Source organism: Aethalodelphis obliquidens, unplaced genomic scaffold, assembly GCF_003676395.1.
Source record: "Aethalodelphis obliquidens isolate GAN/ISIS:26980383/991018 unplaced genomic scaffold, ASM367639v1 scaffold41, whole genome shotgun sequence".
NCBI classification, from domain to species: Eukaryota; Metazoa; Chordata; class Mammalia; order Artiodactyla; family Delphinidae; genus Aethalodelphis; species Aethalodelphis obliquidens.
Genome location: NW_020837985.1, coordinates 7,995,110 through 8,019,045, shown reverse-complemented (window position 1 = coordinate 8,019,045; position 23,936 = coordinate 7,995,110). Strand labels below are relative to the sequence as shown.

The 23,936-nt window shown below is 42.9% G+C and overlaps 1 protein-coding gene across 2 annotated transcripts in view; it reads left to right on the top strand.

The window, feature by feature from the left end:
- Nucleotides 1-23,936, top strand: part of ADCY8 (adenylate cyclase 8) — a 218,774-nt gene that overhangs the window by 89,691 nt on the left and 105,147 nt on the right. For both annotated transcript variants that reach the window (XM_027132481.1, XM_027132482.1), the window contains exons 5-7: nucleotides 3,519-3,646; nucleotides 14,972-15,130; nucleotides 19,545-19,815. In XM_027132481.1, coding sequence (XP_026988282.1) covers nucleotides 3,519-3,646; nucleotides 14,972-15,130; nucleotides 19,545-19,815 — 558 coding nt within the window. The remainder of the gene's footprint in view (nucleotides 1-3,518; nucleotides 3,647-14,971; nucleotides 15,131-19,544; nucleotides 19,816-23,936) is intronic.

The window sequence follows — 23,936 nt, the reverse complement described above, 5'->3', positions numbered from 1 at the left end:
TACTTTATTTTTCTTTTTCAGTATCTTTTTTCAAAGCAACCTGGCTTTTTTAATGTGAGTTTTTCAAAGCAGTTTCTGGTAAAAAGAAGTTGCTTGGATATTACTGTCAAATCGTCTGACAGCTCACGGGAATTGATCAGAAAAATGTATCTGCAAATTGACAGAACTTGACAGACGAGAAGACAGGCCTTTCATATTTATATTTATATATACATACATGATTGGTATATATACACATATGCATATATACATACCATTTATATGGGGCCCACAGTTTTTCAAGGAGGCTGCCAGCTTCACCTTTTGTTTAGAAGAAAAATGAACCCTGGGTTACAAACATCTTCACTTTCCAAAGGGTAATGAACTATTTTACAGATCTCCTTCCAAAACACATTTTTGTCAGGAGATCTACCATTCTGGACTCTGCCATAATTTCTGCAGTTTTGTAAAGAAAGGGCATGGAGTCCCAAAGTCAAACAGACATGCTGTGAATTGCACTTCTGTCTCTCACTTGCTGTGTGACCTTCACTTCCTTAAGCCATCTGTGAAGTGGCACATGACTCAGAATGTGGTCGTAAAGACTAAACAAGATCAATATAATGCCTTTAACACACAGCCCGGCACATAGTATGTGCTCAATAAATACAACTGCCTTTCCCTAAAGTTTTCCAAAATGTTTTCACCTCTGTTTGCATGGAAAAATCACTGATTTGGAGCTTCTGAATATCATATATAATCCATATCCATTACTTTTTAGCCAGCTGCTCTGTGGCCCAGGAAGTTTTCCATCTGTCTTACACTGAAATTTTCATATCTAAAAACATGGTCTGCCACGTTCAGGGTCATTGTGAGACTCAAAGGAGGAAAGATAAGGCACAGCATTAAATGTGGAGAAGACTCTTTTCAGGTTAGCTGTCACTGGCATTGCTAGTTGATGACCATGCTTACTTAGTTATGTATTAAGGGCAAGGGGACCATTTTCACATGCGTCACATATAGGGAATTGAAACCCACTTATCAGTGGCTTCAGTGACTTATCGAAGGTCAAACAGCCGGTAAATTTGACTAGAATGCGGAGGTCTGATTCTTAGACCAAAGTATTTCCTGCTCTACCCTTTCCCTCCCCCTCCCCATTGTCAACAGGGAGGCAGATCTCTGTGCTGACCAGGCTACCAACAGCCCGAGTCACAGCACGCTCTGCCCCAGAGACCATCTGAAGGCAAAGTGTGGCTGACTGAAGTTGCCAACCCCTCCCTCCCAGCCTCAGTGTTCTCCGCTGCAGAGTCAGAATAAGGGATTTGCTCCTTTGCAAACAAATGTTAGGAAGTTTTAACTTGTGGCCACATGCGAGATACATATATGTATATGCATATAAAACTCGCTCCATCGCTGTAGGCTATGCACAACATATATATATACAGTATAGGTAGTATAAATATGTACAGCAATTGTGCGTGTGTGTATTTATATATATATATATACACACTTCAATGTATTGAGTTTTTATCATTCATTTCATTTAGTGCCAGGAACTTTCCTTTAGTCCAAGAATATGTCTTTTTACTTTTTTGGTGTTAAAAACGCCCTTTCTTTCATAAAGTGATGGGGATAGGTGGTAGTTTGGTTGTTATTTTTGTATGTTGATGGACTTTTCATACTTCCTTGGCAAAGCACAAAACTGAACTCTAGAGAAGCGCCTTGGACCTTCTGGGTTTTTGAAACTTGTCCCGTGGACTCCACAAATCTGGAAACTGCCAGGACCAGTGGGTCAGGTCTCCCTAGTTCCATGCTGGCCATAACAGTCTAGAGCGTCTTAGAAGAAACAAGTGAAGGTCTTGAGCTTCCCTTTTTGCTCTCTTACGAAATTAGTTGCATTGAAGCAGCCAATAGATAGGAACCACACACTCCTAAAAATAACCGCGGGATAGCTGTGCCTGCTATCAGCGTTCTGAAGATCGCATCTGTGCCCATTTGGGAAGGTTGGCAAGGCCCTGGAGATCTGATCCAGACAGGGAAACACCAGAGCCAGTTCTGATTCTCTTTTCCCTGTCTGATATTTGTTTTTTATTGGGAAAGTGATTTCACTTGTTACCCAAACATGATGTCCCAACGCCTGATCAGATTAGGAAACCAGCATGCTGCTTCGAACTTGGCAGTACCAGGGCATCCACTGTGCTGCTGGCATCTCAAGTAGGCCCCTTTCTGTCTGCAACTCCCCTCCTCATGCCCTTGGACTGTGGTTTCCCAAGGACAGCCCCTAACCCACAAAGCCATAGACCCACAGGCACCTAGGGCTTCAAATCTAGAAGACATCTCAGAGTCGTTCCGTCCCAACCATCTACCCAAGGAGACCTGGAGAGAATCTGCCTGTGTCACAGATAGAAATGTGAAAGAACGAGGACAGGAGTCCAAGTCATCATCATAGAGATGGGTGACATTAATTTAACGCCCCATCTGCTGGACCCTATGCTAAGCCTTCACATGCCTCATCTTCCTACATCTTTACAATCACACAATGAGGTCCTGTTCTTATCCCCATTTTATAGATGAGGCAATGGAGGCTCAGAGGTTAAGTAATTTACCTAAAAACACACAGTGAGGATGGGGTGGGGGGTCTAGGATTTGATCTGCAATGGGACTCCTCAGCCAGTGCTTTTAGCCCCTATGCTCTACCGCCCCAAGTTCTCTTTGCTCTGTAACCTGCAAAATCCAGCCTATTCCCATCCAATATGAAAGTATGCACCATTTCCTAGGTACCTGTTGCTCTTTGAAACTTTGTAAGGATCATGTCTTCAAGATTGTGAATCCACCAAACAAACAGGTGTGTCCTGCCTCTCACTGGTGAAGTGATCAGGATAAAAATTGTACCTACCTCCAGGTTCTTGCGAGGGTGCATTCTGTTTAATATATAATAGGGGTTGTTTTAATCATCTTTGTGTCAGGGACAATGCTTGCTTTATGATAGATGCACACCTGATGTTTATCAGTGAGCGAGCATGTGAATCAGTAAATGAATACAAGTATGTACAAGACACAGTCAGCCCCTCTTCTTAAGGTGCCAGTACCGTCGTTGGGAAAGGACTTTATGTAGAGTTGGAACAGTTGGCATCCCTAAGTGATTTATTTTTTAAGTGCTTATTGTTGAGCTAGCAACTGATATAAACTGTTAATCCAGAGACATGTCCCGAGAAGAGATACATCAGTGGGAGGAGGACTTAAGTGTTCAGTATTCCGCGGGGGATTAAGATCAGAAAGCTACCACAGGGCAGAGCTGGGATATGGCCCTGTATCTGTCAAACTCAAAATCCAGTGTTTTTCCACAACTCCGTTCCACCACTGAGCCCTTCAACTCCCCCCTCCAATTTCCTGGGAAGAAAATAGCGGCACATTTCAAAGGTAGAAGCCCCTGATCCCAAGGTGCAGGGCTGCTGACCCGGCTCCCCTCTTTCCCAAGGCTTTCGGAAGCACTTACCCATCTGTTGACTCAGTCCTTCCCTCTCCCCCCTTGTTCCTTCCAGGAGCATCACTGCCTTCGCATTAAAATCCTGGGAGACTGCTACTACTGCGTTTCGGGACTTCCTGAGCCCCGCCAGGACCACGCCCACTGCTGCGTTGAAATGGGCCTCAGCATGATCAAAACCATCAGGTAATTTGGGACCTTCTCCCTAATACCCGAGCCTTTGATGTGCTTGATGGGAAAGACCAAAACCACCCCATCTATCCTTTGCGGTCGATCACGTGTACGTTGAAAGGTGGAGCTCTTTGACTTACTTCATGAAGACCGTATACCCATTAGTTCTCCCATAGGAACCGCTAGCTTCATTATGTTCTAGTTACACCTCCCTTTCAACCCTTTGGGCAACACATTTGTATGACCAATGTCCTTGTGGGGATACAGCAGTGAACATGGTGAGCATAGTACTTGCCCTCAGGGAGATTACAGTGCGGTGGGAAAGATACCTGCATAGATGATTCCAGTACGGTACAATACGCTCTGAGACGAATCAAACCGGGGTGCTCGGGGGCGATAGAGAAGTAACAGTTAGTGCAATCTGGGGTGCTGGAGAAGACTTTCCAGAGTACACATGTCTAAGCTGTTACCTGAAAAGTAAGACATTAGATCCTGGAGGTGGAGTGGAGTGCTTGGAAGATAGGTGGCCATGGGCAGGATTCGGGCTGTGCTGTAGTGGCAGCTGGTGGAGCCTGGGGTGGAAATGGTGGTGACAGGTAGACGGCACCCTGGGAGCATGCAGAACCTGCAGGGCCTTCTAAGCCGTGCTAAGGGGGTGCATTTTATCCTAAGGCCAACAGGAATCACTGAAGGGCAACCTGGCCGTCTTCACGGGTGTGCGGCAAGTGCTTTTGGCTTCGGTGAGTGTAGCTGACAAATAGAGGCTGAATCAAAGGGGGATGAGCTATTGTGGTCAAGGACTTTGGAGCTAGGCTGTTTATGGCTTTGGGACAGAAGCTCAATATTGCCAAAGCTCCCCTCAAGGTTCCAGAATGTTTGCAGATCCTCCAAGCATCACATCTTCCCACGGCCACAGCAAAGGGAGTAAAGAGTGGACACATGGGCAGAAATCTCCGTGGATTATGTCTTCATCTTATAAGGGAAGAAGAGCATTGTTGGAGACAGACCAGAAGACTCTCCTCGTGCACTCACACCTGGGTTGTGTGGTCTGTCAGGCATCCGTGTGGTGCTCGGGAATGTCGGTCTGGATTCAGGTTCAGCCAGGACAACAACCCCTGCTCCGCACCCCCCAAACACACACCCTTCACTGTAGGCTCAGCTTGCCTGCTGGTTCCCAAGAGCAATCCAGGAACAGGCAAGAGGAATCGAAGGAGTTGGACGCTCCCCTTCTAGAACCCGGCCACAGCCAACACAGTGTGCCTGACCCTTCTACTTGCTGACGGATCCCTGACTTTATTCAGGTTTCAGGCAGAGTTCTGTGGACATTGGGAAATGCTGTGAAGTCCCCTAGTTAAGAAGAGGGTACAGAAGCCCTTTTCCTAAATATGATCCCGTTCTATTGACGTGACACTGGTCATTTCCATACTGAGCCTGAAATCACAGTCTGGGTGGGCAGATATGCCCCACGGGTGGGCCCTCAGGGTCCCACCTCTGGAACTTACCCACAACCAGGGCCTGATCAAGGCAGTGAGGTGCTTTGCCATGACGTAGAGGATGAAAATCCAACCATAACCATCCCTAAGACCAAGTAGGCAGGTGGAGAGAGACTGGAAATGTCCACTCTGCTGTTGCCCCCTCTTTCACAGACATGCAGATGTTGCCCCCAGTAGGGACCGTGGAAAAGTAGCCCACCACTCCCACCCAGAGTTTCCTTTTGATCAGCCTTTGGTAGATGGAAAAGGCTGCAGGGGCTTCTTGCTGTTAATTTGGACACTTCAGAGTCTTGCCCTGAAAACTAAGATGAATTGTAATATGTTGACTGGTTTCAAGGGAGGCAGTGGGACCGACACCCAGAAGCCCCAATGCCTTGTACCAACTCTACAGCTGATGAGGTGTGCAAACGCTATTCTGTCCGTAAATCGTCGTTCAACAAATAATTTGTTGAGTTCTACCATGTGTCAGACACTGTGTTAAGCCCTGGAAATACAGTGATGGACAGGTCACTCAGGGGTCCTTCCCTTGTCTGTAGGTGCCCATTAGAGATATTACTTGGAGGCTTGTCTATGAAATGAGGAAGTTGGACTAGACCTCTTCTGAAGCCTCTGAAAGTCTGTGATTTACCAACCATGTCAAAATCAAGTTCAAGCAGCAAAACTTTCCTTTCTTTTTCCTTTCTTTCTCTAAATTTTTAAGATATAATTGACAAAGTTGTATATATTTAAAGTGCATAATGTGGTAATTTGATATACTTAAACTTTTTTTTTTTCTTTTTGGCGGTACGTGGGCCTCTCACTGTTGTGGCCTCTCCCGTTGCGGAGCACAGGCTCCGGACGCGCAGGCTCAGCGGCCATGGCTCACGGGCCCAGCCGCTCCGCGGCATGTGGGATCTTCCCGGACCGGGGCACGAACCCGTGTCCCCTGCATCGGCAGGCGGACTCTCAACCACTGTGCCACCAGGGAAGCCCCTATACTTACTTACACATTTTTAAATGATTATCACAATCAAGTTAATGAACACATCCATCACCTCACGTAGTTATCTTTTTTGATGAGAATGCTTAAGACCTACTCTTGGCAAATTTCAAGTATACGATAAGTATTATTAACTATAGTTACATTACATGTTTACATTAGAACCTCAGAACCTATTCATCTTAAAATGAAAGTTTGTACCCCATGACCAACAGTTCCCCTTTTCCCTACCCCAATCCTGGCCCCTGATGACCACCTTTCTACTGTTTCTATCAGTGCAACTTTTTTTTTAGATTCCACATATAAGTGGTACCATAGAGTATTTGTCTTTCTCTGTCTGGCTTATTGCACTGAGCATAATGTTCTCCACATTCATCCATATTGCCGCCGATAGCAGGATTTCCTCTTTTTTAAGGCTGGATAATATTCCTGTGTGTGTGTGTGTGTGTGTAGAGAAAAAGAGAGGGAAAAGAAAGGAAGGAAGGAAGGAAGGAAGGGAGAATATCTTTTTTATCCGTTCATCCACAGACTTTCCATAAGAGTTCCCATCTTGAACTTAAGCAGAAGATATGCTGCAGAGATGGCATTGCAGAAGAAATAAACATTGATTATCAAAATGCTTTAAGGGGCTTCCCTGGGCACAGTGGTTGAGAGTCCGCCTGCCGATGCAGGGGACACGGGTTTGTGCCCCAGTCCGGGAAGATCCCACATGCCGTGGAGCGGCTGGGCCCGTGAGCCATGGCCGCTGAGCCTGCGCGTCCGGAGCCTGTGCTCCGCAATGGGAGAGGCCACAGCAGTGAGAGGCCCGCGTACCGCAAAAAAAAAAAAAAAACAAAAACGGACAGACAGAACCCTAGGACAAGAACAAGGGTTTTTGTTTTTGTCCTCTGTGCGGGAATCTCCCCACTTTGCCCTCCGCACCCCTGTTGCTGTGCTCTCCTCCGTGGCTCTGAAAGCTCTCCCCCGCCACCACCCCTCCCTCCACCAATGAAGGGGTGTCCTAGTGTGTGGAAACTTTTCCTCCTTCACGGCTCCCTCCCAGAGGGGCAGTTCCAGTCCCTCTTCTTTTGCCTCTGTTTTTTTTTTCTTTTGCCCTACCCAGGTACGTGGGGAGTTTCTTGCCTTTTGGGAGGTCTGAGGTCTTCTGCCAGTGTTCAGTAGGTGTTCTGTAGGAGCTGTTCCAGGTGTAGATGTATTTCTGATGTATCTGTGGGGAGGAAGGTGATCTCCACATCTTATTCCTCCGCCATCTTGAAGGTCCCTCCACGTTGGTCCTTTTGACTGAGATCCAAAGATTGTTTCCCTATACACACACATATATATATGTGGTGTGTATATGTGTGTACATATGTATACGTGTATGGTGTGTATGTGTGTTTGTGCGTGTGCTTGCGTGCAGATGTGTAGATATGCATCAGTATGTGAGCACCTATGTGTCTATACTTGTGTGTGCGTGTGTATGTTTGTGCATATATAGGTGTGTGTGTCAAGGATTTGAAGCAGGCCTTGGTGATGCCTACAATTCTAAACTCAGTCAATGGAGTTGGTGCACAGATAGTTGGTGACCTTGGAAGACATACTGGGGCTTCATTCCTCAGGCAGTGGGAAGTCACTGACACTTGAAGTGGGGAAGTGTCATGTTCTGATCTGGGCTTGAGGAGGGTAACCATGGAGATGGATAACTCTCTCTCCAGTTTACTCTGGATGAGAGAAATCAGAGGCCAAGGGGAATGAAACTGGCTGGGAGATATTTTTGTAACAGTCCAGTAAAGAAAACTAAGGACCTGAAATAGAGCAGTAGCTGTGAAATAGGAAAAGGTTATAATCCTCCAAAGCTGAGACCCCAAGTACCCCAAGACACCATATGTGACATAGAAGTTTAAATTAAATCAAATGTTTATCATTATAGTAAACTTACCTTATCAATTAGTAATACTCTAAGTATTTTGGACAGGGTTCCACTTTATTAAAGATAGAGTTTGTTGCTGGATGTGATCACAGCAATGGTTCCTTGAAAGAGTGACTATAGCACCATGAGATGACTTAAAGGGAACGTACTGACCTTGACCTGCAGTCAGCAGACATAACCTGGTTCCTGCTTCTTCCCATTATTAGGTGTGTGGCTGGGGATGAATGTGACTTAACTTCTCAGAGCCTACATGGCCTCTTCTGTGAAATGGGAATCATAAGATCCCAAATTCAGAGTGTTCTTTTGAAAATTTAAGTAGATAGTATGCATGTTATCACCCTAGAAACATTTTTTAATAGGATCTTGCCATTAGGGCTGAGACTGGACACTGGAAAATTTGACTCAGTTAAGTTACAGAAAGCTATTCTAGTAAAATAATAATAACAATAACTAGGGTTTAATGAACACCTACTACATGCCATCAACTGAGATAAGGGTTTTACATACGTTAGCTCATTTAGTCCTTATAACAATCCTGGGAGTTAGGCAGGGGTGGAGAGCAAAATATTGAACAACTAGTATGGCTAAAGCATGGACTAATCAGAAGAGGCCAGGGAAGCCAATCAGAATGGATGTTAACCATAAACAACCAGTATAGCTATATGGGTACATCCTGACTAAGCTCTGGAATTAGGCTCCTACTTTACCAATGAGGAAACTGGAGCTTACGGAGTTTGGGTAATTGCCTGAAATCACACAGCTGGTCGGTGGCAGAATAAGGGCACCAATCCAGAACCATCTGACGCCAAAGCCATTGGTCTTAACAATTACGGCATCCTACCTCCTAGCTCCAGATTTCTGCAGTTGTTTCTGATGCCTGAAATCTGCCATTGATACCCAAAGGATCAAAGTATAGTCTAGGAGGTCTCACATACATCCTTAATAAGTTAGCAGAACTGACATTGAGAGGGAAGAAAAGTCAGTAAACTTCTGACAGTAACAAGATCATAAGCCTTAATCAAGCCTCTTAGTAAGTTTATTCCATCAAAAAAAAAAAAACACTTGATTTTAGAAACATGATATTAGCTAGATGAATGGCAAAAAAAAGTGATTGAATATAACTTTATTTCTAATAAAGCATTTAATAGCATCTCATGGATGTCTGTTCATAAACTTTAATTAATTAAAATAGGCTTAGATAATAATTCCATTACGTAGATTGAAAAGGGGCTCCAGGTGGCTCCTGTTCACGCGCCCTGGCTCTATTTTGGAAAGACTTGATAGCTGAGGAGACACTAGAGCTGACGGTGGGCTGTGTTATACGCAGTATCTTTATTAATAATCTCCAAACGCTCCCTTGATGAATCTTAATGAAAATTACAGAGCCTGGTCTTTTCAGCACAGTTGCTAAAAAGGCATGGAATGACACCAGAATGTCAAGCAGGAACTGGCTCGTCCCTGATGCTTAAATGGAACAAAGGTCTTAATCCTTGTGACGGGGTTGCCCTGCCAAGCAACGTGGCAGGACGAGGAATGAAAAGCATTCCTCACTGGAGGCAAGAGTGCCCAAGCCCCCTGCATGCCTCGCGGCATCTGTTCCTCCTCCTCTCTCCCTCCTGTAGTTCTTTTTTGCTTTGGCTCCCTCTCTCCCTTACTTCTCTCTCTCTCTCTGTCTCTTTCCTCCTCAAACCCCCTTTCTCACCTTGTTCTGAAAAGTCCCTGACAACAGCATCCGTAAGGCTGCACTTCTCTTTGAAATGCATCAGCGTTGCCTTTAACATGAACAAGTATTCTTTTTGCAAAATTATTGACCATGGTGAAGACTGAAACTATCTGGTAACAATAGCTGATAAAGCTAATGTTGATTGAATGCTCGCCATGTGCCAGACACTATACGAAATAACCTTCCTGACTCACCTCACCTAATACTGACCACGGCCCTGAGAGGAAAATACTATTACTTTCCCCAATTTTCAGACGAGGAACTTGAAATTCTTATAGGATAAATAACTTCCGGCCAATGACACGCAGCCTAAGCAGCAGCGCAAAAACGCTGAGGCATGCTCATCTGACTCCCTAAATGTCTAAAGGCAGGGAAATGGTTAGATAAAGTTTTGCATATTACAAAATAGGGAAATGGGTAACCATTAAGTACCATGACTTACATTAATATTCAATGGCATAAGAAAATGCTTGTGAGTTTAAAGAAGTACGCATTGCAGAGTACGAACACACACACACACACACACACACACACACACACCATTTAGGGCAACCTTAGTTTTTTAAAAATCTACTTTTACAGAGAGAGAAAGACATAGAGCTCAGTGTGGGAAAGGGGTGGCTGGATTGCTTCTCTTGCTTTTCTCTCATGCAGTCCACACTGTTTTTGAACAGGAATCCTGCTCCAGGTTTTCCCATTACCTTTCCACCCCCAAAAGCAGGAGGGTGATGCCGAAGGGAGTGCAAGCAGCAGGAAGGTGTCCAAAGAGCTCTCAGCTTGCAGTCTGGCATTGAGAGGGCCGATCAGGACCCATTACTTCCTGACCTTGAGCGAGTGACTTAACCTCTCTCCGCTCCCGCCTCCTTAGCTGTAAAATGGGGGGAACCATCCTAATGCAATCTCCATAAATACAGGAACTGATTTTCTGATTTGTCTATTTCGTTCCCTGCTTATATCTGCAGAGGACTTCAAGAGATGCTTGTTGAACAAATGAACAAATGAGATAAATGGACTGTATATGTGGCATAGGGTGAGAATGAAACGACATCTTTTATGAAGATAAAAGGCCAACACAGAAGAGATAATATTTACATCAACTCTCTTGGAGCCTCAGTTCCCTCATCTGTAAAATGGAAATTTATAATGCTGATAGATATCTCCCTATCAGGACTGTTGTGGGCACCAGAATGAAGTACTTTGTGAAACTGCAGCTTCCACGCTAGGATAAGACACAGTAGCTTTCCAACTTTTTAGAAGCAGATGGGCCCCATGGTTTGTAAGGCAGGCTGACTCTGAAGTCCAGTAAAGGCTATAGGATAGATCATGGTTGAAGGCAAAGTCGGGCTCCATGGCCGCCATGCTGGCATCTCCCACCCCAACAGTGAGTGACCCCTGAGGTACCCTCAGTGAACTCTGGAATCTACAGAAGGGAGCTTGCTATAGTCTGCTGACTTTTGGAATTAGCTGGCAGAGACTGTGTCATCCATCTATTGGGCAGAGCCAGATCAAACCCCACTGGTTCATGTACCCCTAAGCATGGCTCCTTTTTCAACATAAACCATTCAGGGTAGAGGAAATGGACCACTACATTTAGGCTCACACACCTGGGGTGAAATTCCAACTATTCCACCTCTATATGTGTGACCTAAAGAAAGGAACTTCTTGGAACTCAGTTTCCTAATTTGTAAAATGGTACTGGTAATGGTACCCAGGGTTATTGTAAAGATAAGACTTGACACTTGCACAGAACACCCTGCACAGTGACCGTAGCTGACCTCCATAACTAACTCCCTTGTTTTTCCATTTTTCCCAGAATGTCCAAGGGCACTGTCATCTAGGGAGCTGAGGACCAATCACTCAGTTCTTACTACACTGTAAATTAGTTCATCCTTTTTGAACCAATATATGTCTAGGAACTGCCCAGTTGGTATATGAAATGGATTGGTTGAAGCTATTTAGATGTAAATAGAGCAAATGCAGGCACAATTTTAGCAGGAAAGGGTAGTGTGATCAATTCATAATTTTTTTTTGGTCTGATTCAACCTGTATATAGTTGTATAATTACAAATTGTTAATTTTGTTAATTACTAACAAAAATTAGTAGTAGCCACTATTTTTGAGTGTTCAAACTGCACCAGGTTAAGTGCTTTATATACATGATTTTATAAACTATCCTAACAACTCTGCAAAAATCTAGTTCTCTTTCCCGTTGCACCTAAGAAAACTGGGACTCAGAGACTAATGCAACTAGCGTGAGTCCCACAGGTAGTAAGTTGAGATACCTAACTTCACATCCAGGCCTGCTTTAATGCAGACTCCATGCCCCTTGGTGGTGTTGAGAGTCCTTGCTTTGAGAAGCCCATATCATTCCCATTTTACAGAGGAGAATTTACTTCCTTTGCTCCAGTTTCCACAGCCAACAAGGGGTAGATGCAGCATTAGAACTCCAGTCTCTGCTCCCAGAGCTGAGGAGTTGGATGTACTTCACCCACAGTACCAGTCTGCTACTCTGCTGAAGTTTGTCTCTCTATTCATCCATTTATTTAACGGTGGAGAAAGTCTAATCTACAGATCAATGATGTGTCATTTCTCCAGCACCATCGATGGATTGGTTAATTGGCTAAAAAATGAACCATTTGAAGCATTTCAACTGAAAGAACATTTCTAAGGTTCTTCGTCTTTTATCATATACCAAACACTCATCTTTAATAGTTCAATTAAAGGAAATGACATCATCGCTCTTATGCTGGTAAACTGTTGCATTATTGGTACCCAGCTTGATCTAGAGCTACAAAAAATAATAATAACTATTAAGTGGAGTCTTTATTGAAAATAAATCTTAGCTAGAAGCCCTCCATGAAAACAGATGAGAGCAAAGCTGCTTTAATTGAAAGGGAAAGATGTAGAGGGTCTCCCCACTCCCCAACTGGCAGGGCCAAACACACCTCCGTGGTTCCCCTGGGACTCTTAGAAGCATCTTGGGACAACAAGGGGCTGTAGAGCAAGAAAGGTTTTGAGCTTTGTCCATGAATTCAACAAATACTTCTGAGCACTACGTGCGAAGCGCTGTGCTAAGTGTGGGCACGTGGAAATGAAAGATGGTACCCCTGCCCTCCAGAAGCTCAGAGTTTGTGGAGAAAAAGAGCGGGTGCAGTTGTTTATAAGGCGAGTGATCTATAGGCATTTCTTTTTCTTTACTTGCGACTGACGAGGCACAGCAAAGCAACGGTGGGGCTCTACTTCGGAAAAATTGAAAAGGGACCCGTAACTCAGAGCAGAATTCCCTCCATTTTAGCATCAAGAATGCTCAAAGGCCCCCTCCCCCCTCAAGAACAGATCTTGAAACACATGGAATGTGTTTGTAGTTCTATGCAACCGCTGGGTAGCCTTTCCAAAGAGGATGGCTGTCTGTAAATTATTCATTACTTCTCCGTCATTTCATTCTTCTCTTTTATTAAGTCAAATCCCAGACACAACAAAAAGAAAAACAGTGCAATGAAAAAGTTTGTCTTCTTATGATATTTGTTTTGTAGAAGAAAATTAAAAATCTAAATGTCTTTTCATTAAGATGTTCCAGTGCGTTCCCTGTACAGTGCTAATTGCCTAATGGCATTAGCATGGTGTGCTGTTTAATAGACCCTCACAATTAGTTGGCAAAGCACTTTAACAGCCATTATCTCCTTTGGGGCTCACAAAGGCTCTGTGAGTGAAACAATCAGCTAGAGCTTTATTCTACAACCACTGAAACTCTGGATAAGATTAAGCTATTTGCCCAGAATCACACACCACTCCTTGTCTGTGTTGCAAGGAGTACGAGGTTTGAAAAACAGCAGCCCCAGTTTAGTCTTAGAATCATGCTTACCAGCTATGTGGCCACAAGAAAATAGGTTAACTTTCCTGCAGTTCCTTCATATGTGATAAGCAACCCAGTAGTCCTTAGTATGTGCCAGAGACCATTCTCAACTCTCTACATATCTTTATTCACTTAACCCTGACAATGCTATTATCGCTCCCATTTTATAGACAGAAGTTAGGTAACGTGCCTAAGGTCATGCAGCTAGTAAGTGGCAGAGCAAGATATAAACTCAGGTAGTCTGGCACTAGAGTCCATATTACACCCTCTACTATAGTGATGCTGGGCACACTTTAAAACTAAAATTGTTCGATATTTTTTTTTTTTTTTTTTGCGTTATGCGGGCCTCTCACTGCTGTGGCCTCCCCCGTTGCGGAGCACAGGCTCCGGACGCGCAGGCTCAGCGGCCATGGCTCACGGGCCCAGCCGCTCGGCAGCATGTGGGATCTTCCCGGACTGGGGCACGAACCCGTGTCCCCTGCATCGACAGGCGGACTCTCAACCACTGCGCCACCAGGGAAGCCCCTGTTTGAAATATTTTGAAAATGAAGAAGGAATGTGTGTGCCCAGAGGAAACTCCTGATGGTAGAAATCTTCCTGTTTTCTCAAGCTGCCTCCTCCCCCATGCTTACAGTCAGAGGTCAGTCTGACACAGACCCTGTAAGGTGGCTAAAGTCAACCCATATATCAAATTCTGGTAAAGATAAAACACAAAAGCTATGGATGGAAGTTGTATCACTGTCTTCCTGCTTCCCAGCCGTTGACCCAGCTCAGCCCTGGGATGTGAACTCCAGACACCACTGCTCTAAGGAGTCAGAAGGTCAGGAAGGAGCTTCAGACAAGGCAGTGATGGAGGGACAAGGCCACTTGTGTGTTTGTGATAGCCATGTAGAACATGATAGAACATGAGCTGGAAGGTGGTCAGGCTGAGGCAGGGACCCCAGGCTGAAGCCTGATGGTGGCCTGAACTAGAGTGTTGGTATGAGGAATGGAGAGAAGAAAATAGAATAAAAATTAAAATATTTAGGTTGGAAGTGGAGTGTGCAGTGAAGTGCAGAACCTATAATCTATCCCAGGTTTGTACAGTAGTGAGTAGAGAGAGAGATTGATGCCATTCCCTGAGACAGAAGTTATATAGGATGAGCAGGTTTGGGGAGAAGGGTGATAAGGGCCCTTACACGTTCAGATAAAAGACTAGTAGAGTTTGGAGGAGGAAGGGTATCTTTCTGTTATCAGGAAATCCAAGTAGGCTTCATGGAAGAGGTGGCATATGAATGGACAGGAGTTGAACTTATGGAGTAGGCAAGACCCAGGCTGCCACCCAGGCTAAGGGTGCCTACACTGGCCTTTTACATGTGTCTCTGCATTCACCTATGTCAACAGGTATGTGCGGTCAAGGACGAAGCATGATGTTGACATGCGGATTGGAATCCACTCGGGCTCAGTGCTATGTGGCGTGTTGGGTCTACGGAAGTGGCAGTTTGATGTCTGGTCTTGGGATGTGGATATTGCAAACAAACTTGAATCTGGAGGAATCCCTGGGTAAGCCAAAGAAAAACCCTCTTCTTGCTTAACACTTATCATTTGCTCACTTTGTGACGGTGGGTTTCCCATGTGCAGAATTCAGAAGTATATGTCCAAGAAGCAATTATTTTGGAAGTGACAGAACATTACAACATCATGGAAATATTGGCCTCAAAACTTCAGTGACATTTGTCATAGGCAATGAGGACGGTGAGATGACACTCAGGTGTTCAGGACCTAACCCTGCAAAGCATTGGTTTTCGGATTTGATTTTACATTGGAACCAGAAGAGGAGCATTTTAAAAATCCTGGTGTTCCTAAAAAAAAAAAAAAATCCTGGTTTTCCAGACCCCAGACCACTTCATGTAAAGCAAAATCTGTGCAGAATCTATTTTAAGTTCTTAAAGCAATTCTCATGGGCAGCCAGGGTTAAGACTTACAGACCTGCTATATGACCTTACCCTTCCTTTGAAAACTCAGACATATCTCTGAACTTTCCATGATTTGAAATTGTTTGGCTTTTTATTTTTCTGCTTTTTTAATGTCTGTTATTTCCCCTTCCTATCAATCGCTATTTGTAGGAAAAAAACTCAGCTTACTTTTCCTTTCAATGAGCGAGATAGCCCCCAATTCTAAACACATCTTGAGTAGTGCTAAATACCATGAATACATCATATCATTTGATCTCACAACACCCCACGTAGTAAATCGTGGCTTCCTTGTTTTAATGGGGAAACTGAGGCTCAAAGAAGTTAAATCTGTCACATAAACGCAGCTATTAAGTGCCTCGCTACCCGTCACTGTCTTCCATTGTTAATTTATCAGTCCAGTTTGTTCAAGATTGTCCTTTTATTATGAATCTCCAGTCCCTCTGTGTCCCCAGTGCCTAGCGTGCTGTATAGAACCTAGGAAGAAGGGGGGGAGGCGTCCAACGCCACGGCATAATGATCGATAGTCTGTAACCCGCAGTCATGCAGAACCCATACGTAGTTTGTTAAATCATCAGTAGCTACGCCCTACCCTCAGAGTTTCTGATCGCTGTGTCTGGGATGGGAACCGAGAATATGCCTCCCTAACAAGCTCCCAGGTGATGCTGACGCTGCTGGCCTTGGTACCTCATTTTGAGGATCACTGTTCTCAACCTTTAGTTAAATGAAACAATGTATATAAAGTCCTTTGCTCAGGAAATAGCTGTGGTTGTATTAATGACCCTATGATGTAGCTGTAGGGTCTTGGAAAGACTCTGAAAGTGAATGTTTTTGTCTCAATCCAGCACTGCCATCTACCGCTGATGGGACTTTGATCTAGTTACTTACTCACTGCCTCTGAGCCAGTTTCACTGTCAGCAAAGTGAGGGGAAAAAAAACGCCTTATCACCTATAGTTGTTGGAAGAATGGAAATTATATGAGATGATCCATGGATCAAAGCACATAGAATACATTTGGCTACAAAGTAACATTTACACAAAATAAGTGTTGCCCAACTGTTAGATCTTATTTACTGTCATGACTGTTACTGGTATATCCTGGCATTTAAAATTATCAGAAAGTGTCAGAGTTACCTGACATTCAATATAGGAGAATATTGTCTGAGAACTGACTCATTTCCTTAGAGGGAAATGTAATCCCCAGACTCTCAGCTGCAAATGTATTACTCCAAAGCTCAAGGTAGTAGCAAGGATGAAAATGAACACCTAAAATCCACTTTCTATCAAAGCATTTAAATATTGATTAGAACTTTAGCAGAAGGATCAGGAATAAGTAACGGCAAGGATGTCTTTCAATATGGAAAACATAATATTGATTTAGGATATGCAAATATTAGTCCCCCGAGCGTTGACAGCAGAATAATAAAATGTAGAATCTAGAGAAAATACCAAATGGGGTGGTATTTCACTTGATTATTTTAAAAGAAAATCAGCCATTAGACTTTACGAAACACGACCAGGAGTTTCATTTTGCCTGGGAGAAAAAGACAGCTTTCAAGCACGCAGCTCTGAGCTTGATCTGAGAAAGACTGGGACATCTATTCGTTTCATGGAAGGTCAAACATCTTTTCTATTCTCCTAGGTCAACGCTACTGAGTTCCTATGTATTGACAGAATTTATCATGAGAATATCTTGTAATTAGCACTTTTCTCAAGAGAGCTCAAAACATCTTTCACATGCTTTTATTTTTAATACAGGCGTACTTTGGAGATATTGCAGATTGTTCCAGACCACCACAATAAAGCAAATATTGCAATGAAGCGAGTCACACGAATTTTTGGTTTCCCAGTATGTATAAGTTATATTAACATTATACCATAGTCTATTACGTGTGCAATAACATTATGTCTAAAGAAATCAATATACATACCTCAATTAAAAAATACTTTATTGCTAGAAAATGCTAACCATCATCTGAGCCTTCAGCTAGTTGTAATCTTTTTGCAACAGTAACATCAAAAATCACTGATCACAGATCATCATAGCAAATATACTGAAAAAGTCTGAAATATTTTGAGAATTACCAAAATGTGACACAGGGACATGAAGTGAACAAACGCTCTTGGAAAGACAGACTCACTCAACTCAGGGTTGCCACAAACCTTCAATTTGGAAAAAACGAAGTATCTGTGCAGTACAAAAAAGGGAAGCACAGTAAAACGAGGTATGCCTGTATCTTACCTCACGTTTGAAATCAATGTCTATATACAAGGATACTTATTTGGAAAACATGCAGAATGTGCCTTAAATTAACAGAAATGCATTGTTTGTAGTTTCTGTTTCTTTACATGTCCTTTGCAGTGGATTATTCTCTCTGTAAGCAAGAACTTAGCAGGATGGGTAAGGGGGGTAACAGGAGAAGTCGAGGCAGCACTGAAGAAAATGCATTTGGAAACATCACTTTAAAAAAATTGTTTCCTCGGATATATTGTTTCTGGAATCCAAAAGCCAAGCAAAGTTTTAAGTATCTACCTTATTCATTCATTCAAAAAAGCACTAAAGTCAGCCTAGGGAAATGAATTTGTACTGAATCAGGGAGTAGGAAATTGTGTGGAAAACACAGCGTGAGCATTCTAGGCAGGAAGAATGGCTTGTTCTGAGTTTAGTAGGTGTGAAGTAGCACCTTGAATTTGACGACATGCCAATTACTTGATTAGCTGGAGAGCGTGTCAGAACATGAGCCTTGAAGTCGCAGGGCCCAGAGAGTGGAGGTCTTAGAGACCTTGTTCAGAATTTAAAGTGTACCCTGTAAGCCTTGAGGAGGCATGGAATAAACAACAGAAATAAGATAATGGCATTTTTTAAAATAATCCTAATAATTTAAGGGTTTGTTCTTGTAGCATGTGCAGTGTACCATGCACTGTTTTAACTACTTTACACGAATCAACTCTTACAACTCGTGAAGACCCTAAAAAATGGGTACTATTATTTTTCCCATTGTTATGGGTGAGATAACAGACTCATAGAAAGCTTAAATAACTTGCACAAGCTCTCTCAGCTAGTAAGTGGCAGAGCTAGGGTTTCAATCCAGGGAATCTGGCCGAAGCATCCATGCTTGTAATCACCAAGCTAGTCTTCCCAGACCACGGTGCACCACAATAAGTAGTCTGAGTTAGGCAGTTATGAGAACAGAAAAACTCTTGCCCAGAAGGATTTACCATGTGACATTCCCACAATTCACATCTGATTTTAAGGCTCTTGATGTCATCTGTTGTTTTGCTAAAAAAGAAACGTGACTCTTGAACTATGATGGCTGGTATGAGTCTCTTACCTTGTGAGTGAGCCTAGCCAGCTGCCAGCCTGCACGTATCCACAGCTGTGTTCTCTTCCGCTTTCCATATACACATTACAAGGGAAATGGCATCTTACAGTGGTTTTCCTAAAGGACCCTCCATGTAGCCCTGTGGACTTATAAGACCTGCCTTTGTTCTTCAGAAGATTATAGACAAGTTGAAGAAATAAGGCACAAATAGGTGAAAATTGGAAAGGTAGGAAAAGTTCCAAAACAGTAAGCACTACGTTTGCATGGTGATAGGACAAGAATTGCCATTGAGTTCAGAAACATTCATGGAACTTGTTTTTCCAAAATAATCAACATGACTGAAAAAATCACTGATTCTTAAAAGTTGCTGGGATCAGGCTGACAGTCAGAAGAAAAACCAAAGGAAGTGCTTAAATGTGGCTCAATGGGGCTACGATTTATCAGAGTCTACAGCGACCCTTGGGGTGAAGTTGGTGATAGATACCTGCTCATTGATTTATACTTATACTTTTGTTTTCTTTTATTCTTTCTACTTTTTCAGGGGAACAGATACTGTCCTTGAGGACACGTCCTCACAGCACCCATGCACAGCCCTGATGTTGGGTTTGCACAGGACCGAAAACAGAGATGGCCTTTGCAAGCCACGTCAGGTGTATAACAACCTATGCTTTGTCCACACAGGAGGATTCACATTTCCAAAGCCACACTGGACTGCCTCAACGGTGACTATAATGTGGAAGAGGGTCATGGTAAAGAGAGGAACGAATTCTTGAGGAAGCATAATATAGAGACCTATTTAATTAAGCAGCCTGAGGAGAGTCTGCTGTCTTTGCCTGAAGACATCGTCAAGGAATCTGTGAGCTCCTCAGACAGGAGAAACAGTGGGGCGACATTCACAGAAGGATCCTGGAGCCCCGAACTGCCCTTTGATAACATAGTGGGGAAACAGAACGTAAGTCCTGGCTTGCTTCTTCTGGTTTGCTGTGAATGCATGTGCACCTCCAACCCAGTTGCCTCAGAGAAGACCAATTCATCTTTAACCCTTTCTCTGCTGAGTGCCTTAATCGTAATTGATCAAATGTATCACCTCAGGACAGAATTAACCTACGTATGTCATTTCAGGAAATGCCAGAAATACCAGAGGGTTCCCACCACCCTCTCCTTTTTTTTTTTTTTTTTTGACCTAGCTAAAAATAAATGTCATGTGAAGCTGAATTATAATTTTACCAAAATTAATTACTCATGTTGGAAAGGATAAACCTCATTTTATTAAACTAACAACAAAGGGGGAAGGGCAAGTCCATGCGAATGTAATTTTTTTAGGTAGTTGGCCGGCTAGGAGTACCGAGGTGCCCTCTGAAATTTAAAATCAGGAGGGCATTGTTGATTTGGAAATATAAAAGATGCAAGCGAGGTAAGGATGAGGGCATTTGAGAGTAGTAAGCAATTTCAAAGCCACCCACATAATGCTATTCTTATGTAGTGTGGATTTGCATCTTCCATGAGGGATAAAGCAACAAAGTCAGTACATCAGGTGTAAGTTATTAATCATCAAATTATTTTTAAAAGTATATCTTCAAATACCAGAATCACACTAAACCCCATGAGCTGCTCTGACACTGAGAGGCACCAGAGAACTGAAGTTGATCAAGGGAGAACCAAAGTGGATTCAGAGATGCTCCCCTCTCCAGAATGCTTGTTCAGAGCATGGGCAAAATCACCTGCTCTAACAGGTTTTCCCTTCCCTTCCCTCAGGCCAGGCACATATAGTTGAACTCATGTAAGTTGTGTGACTTCATTGTGCTTTTTTAAAGAAACTAACCCAAGAAAAGCCACTATATAAGGCTTGTAAACAGCTTCTGACATTCTCCCGAGCCAAGGGAAAGCTGACAGTACTATGAAATAAATAGACCAAATTGATAGTGTCTGGGGCTTTATGAAGACATATATGTGTTCATTGTTCTAATCCACAGACCTGAACATTTCTCATTAACTTGTCGTTAAGAAAAATCTGTCTGCTTAAAGACATTTAAAATGGAAAAGGTTAAAATGCTGAAAGTCTTGCCTCTTTATTCTGCATTTGAAAGATTGATGGGGCGCTCTGAGGCCAGGTTAACCTTGGTTTCCTTCCAGCTCTGTGTGAAGGAGCTAAGGATCAATGCATGGACCCCGTTCACTGGTCAAAGATGCAGGTTGAACCCTTGAACCCAGCCCGCATGCCTTGCAAGAGCCTTTAATATTCTTTTGTGGGTGTTTACTTTCCCCCCAAATTATTATGCCTACACAAGTCATCACTGATTTCAATGCCTACCTCTTTCCATCCCTGAATTGGTATGCATGGTACAATTTGCTAGTATAGAATATTACGGTCTTAAATACTTCCTGGAGTTGGTGCATGCCCAGCTGAAAGTACCCTCTGTTTCCTCTGCCTATTGTTAGCTTGAGCCTGAAGGCTGCTTATTTTAAAAAGATGCATGCCTCACCCTGAACACTTCAATAATTCTGCATAAAGTTTTCTCTCTTGGTTTTTTGTTTTTCTTTTTCTTTTTGGTCTTTCCTTTTGAAAAACTCTGTCCGTTCAAGCTGATTGTGGAAATGGGGATAATTCCTAATTGTTCTCATCTCAGTGTGTACCTATCCTTGCTACTAGGAATTGAGAACCCAGAAGAGAGGTAGAGGTGCTCGGTTTTAAGTCATGATTGATTGATCTGGTAGAATTATATAGGAATACTGGAAATATTTATCTGCTGATTTCCTAAAGATATTTACTGATGTCATCAAATAGTTTTTATAAAAGACGTCATTATTAGTCAAAGATTCTTATTCTTGGTGTTTAACCATACCATATATTTCTTATGATGCCCGAGTTTTGCCTGTCTTTGCTATCTTCAACATGAATAATCTCAATTTTGTTTTATGTCTTCATACTTAAGAGCCAATGAATGTATGCTGATATTCATAAATAACCAAGTGGCACTAATAACATTTTGGAAATTATTGAGTCAATTAAAATGGTCACAAGCATCAGAATTGCACTTATGCTTAGCTCTGGAAGTCAGTGATTCATATGTGCAATTCAGAGACATAATGTGTGCCTGGAAGAGATCAAAACTGGTCTGGCTGAGCCTCTGCTCTGCCAAAACACCCAGTCAATACCACAGGAAGCCCAGACCATCTGGGTGTTTGCATAACACAGATAAAACATACTAATGCTTCACTGGGGATTTGCTAGCTAAATTGGCCAGATGTTTTAGTTTCTATTGATTCACAAAGTATGCTTTGAAATATTTTTAACGACATTGGTATGTCATGCCATAATCTGTGCTATATAGACAGCAGATGTTCAGATAGTTGCATTCTCATGTATTCATTCATTCAATAAAGATTAATTGAGCATCTGTTACATGCCAACTACTGCTAGTAATAAAAGAGGAAGGACAGAAGAAACACTTTGGAGATAAAGTCAGCCGGTAGTGTATATGCTTCATGAAGACAGGAATTGTATCTGTTTCCCTTATCACTATTTGGTCCATAATTAGAACAATACCTGGTAAGTAACAGGACTTGCTTGCAGTTTGCTGAATGAATTAATTAAATGATAGATGTGGGTGGTACAGGAGAAGACCCAGTCAAGTTTGACTTCCAGGTTTTTTGCTTGCATGTGACTGATTAGATGGTAGAACTGCCCACTGAAATAAAAAAATAGTGGAATGGAAGGAGATTGGGTGAGAAACACTAAGAATTTAGTTAAGGACGTGTTCAACTTGAAATGCCTAGGAGAGGTCCAGGGAGAGATATCCAAAAGGCTATTGAACACACACTTCTGAAGCTCAGGCATGAAAAAACTATGCAAGGGATGTGAGTCTGGAAGCATTTGAGTGCTAGATGAAGCCATGAGGATGAAAGAGAGAACTGCAAGGAATATGTAAAATAAAACACTAAGAAGGTACAAGACAGACCTCTAGGAACACCAGATGGAGGTGAAAGAGAGTCAGGATCCCGTGACAGAGACAGATAGGAAGCAAGGGGACCAGAAGAGGATTAGGCAATGTGGTATCATGGAAGCCTACAGAACGGAGCATTTTGAGAAGAACAGGGTGATCAACACTGTCCAATGTAGCCAAGAGGTGCAGGAAGATGAAGACTGGAAACTGCCAGTGGGAATTGGATTGGAAAACGTCATTGGCAAGAGACAGATTTGACATAGTGGTGACGTCAGAAGCCAAATTGTCCCAGTTGATAAGCGAGAGCTCTGGATTTCCAAGAACCCCAACTCTATCCCAGTCCCCTCTCAGCTCCCCATTTCAGGAGTCTGTCAGTGGTTTGCAGGAGCAAAAAAGTCACTTAGAATTATTTCTGGCCCCTATCTGAGTCTTCCAGTCCCTGTCTATGCCTGAAGGTAATCTCTTGTTTTTGATGGTGTGCATCTTCCCAGCCCTTATAATCTGTGTCCAGTTAAGCTAAAATTGTTGGTTCAGCCCACTCTTGGACGCCCTGAGCACTTATGCTTTGCATCCCTGACTCCTGACATGGGCCAGTGTTCTGCCCACTGATTTGGTATCCTGGATCCCTGAATCCTGGCTCAGATACCTGTCAGGCTTCCTATGCTCTGAGCCTCTGAATGGAATGAAATTAAGAAAACTAGAAGGCAAGAAGCTTATGATCACAGGTGGACTATTGAAATGTAAGGTTACAAAAGGAGAAGTAGGTAGTTGAAGTACACCAAAAGTGAACATTTTTGACATGGGGGAGGATGTCCAGAAATTTCAAGGCTAAGTTGTTGGAATGAGTCATCAAAATGGTCATTGAATCTCTCAGAATAAAGACAAAATTTGAGATGAAAATGAAGACTTAAGAAAAGGGTCCTCATATGAAAGATTGTATTTTCCCCTTCTGGTTGCATGCTACAACTAAAATCTGTTTGTAAGCTTGAGCTCTGGTTCATTCAATTATTTAACAGATGTTAGTATTCTAGATGCTGAGGATCGAGTAATGAGGGGACAGACTTGATTCCTGTCCTCCAAGAGTTACATTTTAAGGGAGTGGAGAATGCAGACAATTAACCAAAACACA